Here is a 1,090-nt window from a genome sequence, read left to right as displayed (position 1 = left end):
TAGCAGGCATAAAGGTTAGGTAAAGAAAGAAAGGAGTCCAACATAAAAGAAAAACCCCCAAAACAGTAGCCAGAGTTTTTGTAGCCTTCCTCTCCATTTTACTGACAGTTCCTCTGGACTCTGAGCTCCGACTGGTTGTGTTCTGGATGCTGCGTACCTGTGTCTGTGCCACAAAGAAAATCTTCAGGTAGATACAGAGCATTATGATGACTGGGAGATAAAATGATAAAATAGGTGCAATAGTGTTTGTAATAAGAATATTAATTGCACAATTTTCCTCACATTTTCCAATTATCATCACACCAATTCCTATTAGAACAGAAACACCCCAGCTCAGCTTGATCATGATAACAATAGCATGATGATTTATTTTAATTTTGTATGTCAGAGGCTGACACACTGCGTAATATCTGTCAATAGAAATACAGCATAGATTCAGAACAGAACATGTGCTCAGTGATACATCAAAGCTGCCTCGCACTTTGCAAAAAAAAATTTCATGATACATACATGAGCTGAAGGTGAATGTCATGTCAAAAGGAAAGACTATAAGCCCAACAAGCAGGTCAGCTGCAGATAGAGAGAGGATAAGGTAGTTTGTAGGAGTGTGGAGCTGTTTGAAGTAAATGATGGCGATTATTACAAGGAGATTTCCACATATTGTAATAACAGACAGTAATAAAAGGAACATATACAATAATACACATATAACAAAAGGATTGCCTGTGCTTGTTAAATCATAACTGATGTTATCTATTCCATAGCAGGTATATATATCAGTCACAACATTAGTCCTGTTGACAGTAACTTGTGGTTCCATGTTTTTGGGATTCTACAATTCAATACAATTTATACTTTTTGGCAATATAGAAACCTACATTAAAAATAATAAAGTAGCAATAAACCCTTGTACAGTGTGAACAATAGCAGTTTGTTTTAGCTCTTGGTGAAATATTTGTTTCATATGTGATGATCTCTGTATCATCAGTGCAGCAGCACTGATGACTATTCTTGTTCACATATGCAGATCTTTAATAGGCTCAGCCTCTGTTGCATTATCCAATCAGAAATGACAAATTGTATCCTGTTT

General features: G+C 36.0%; 1 protein-coding gene across 1 annotated transcript; it reads right to left on the bottom strand.

The window, feature by feature from the left end:
- Positions 1–4: 4 nt before the first annotated feature.
- LOC109953878 (trace amine-associated receptor 1-like) lies at positions 5–820 on the bottom strand (the record flags this gene model as incomplete). The annotated part of the gene is made up of 1 exon (XM_020589325.1): positions 5–820. A coding segment is annotated over exon 1 (816 nt), but the record flags the coding sequence as incomplete, so codon positions are not given.
- Positions 821–1,090: the final 270 nt, after the last annotated feature.

This window comes from Monopterus albus, unplaced genomic scaffold (genome assembly GCF_001952655.1).
Source record: "Monopterus albus unplaced genomic scaffold, M_albus_1.0 scaffold1789.1, whole genome shotgun sequence".
NCBI lineage: Eukaryota > Metazoa > Chordata > Actinopteri > Synbranchiformes > Synbranchidae > Monopterus > Monopterus albus.
This window is presented reverse-complemented; position numbering and strand designations above follow the sequence as displayed.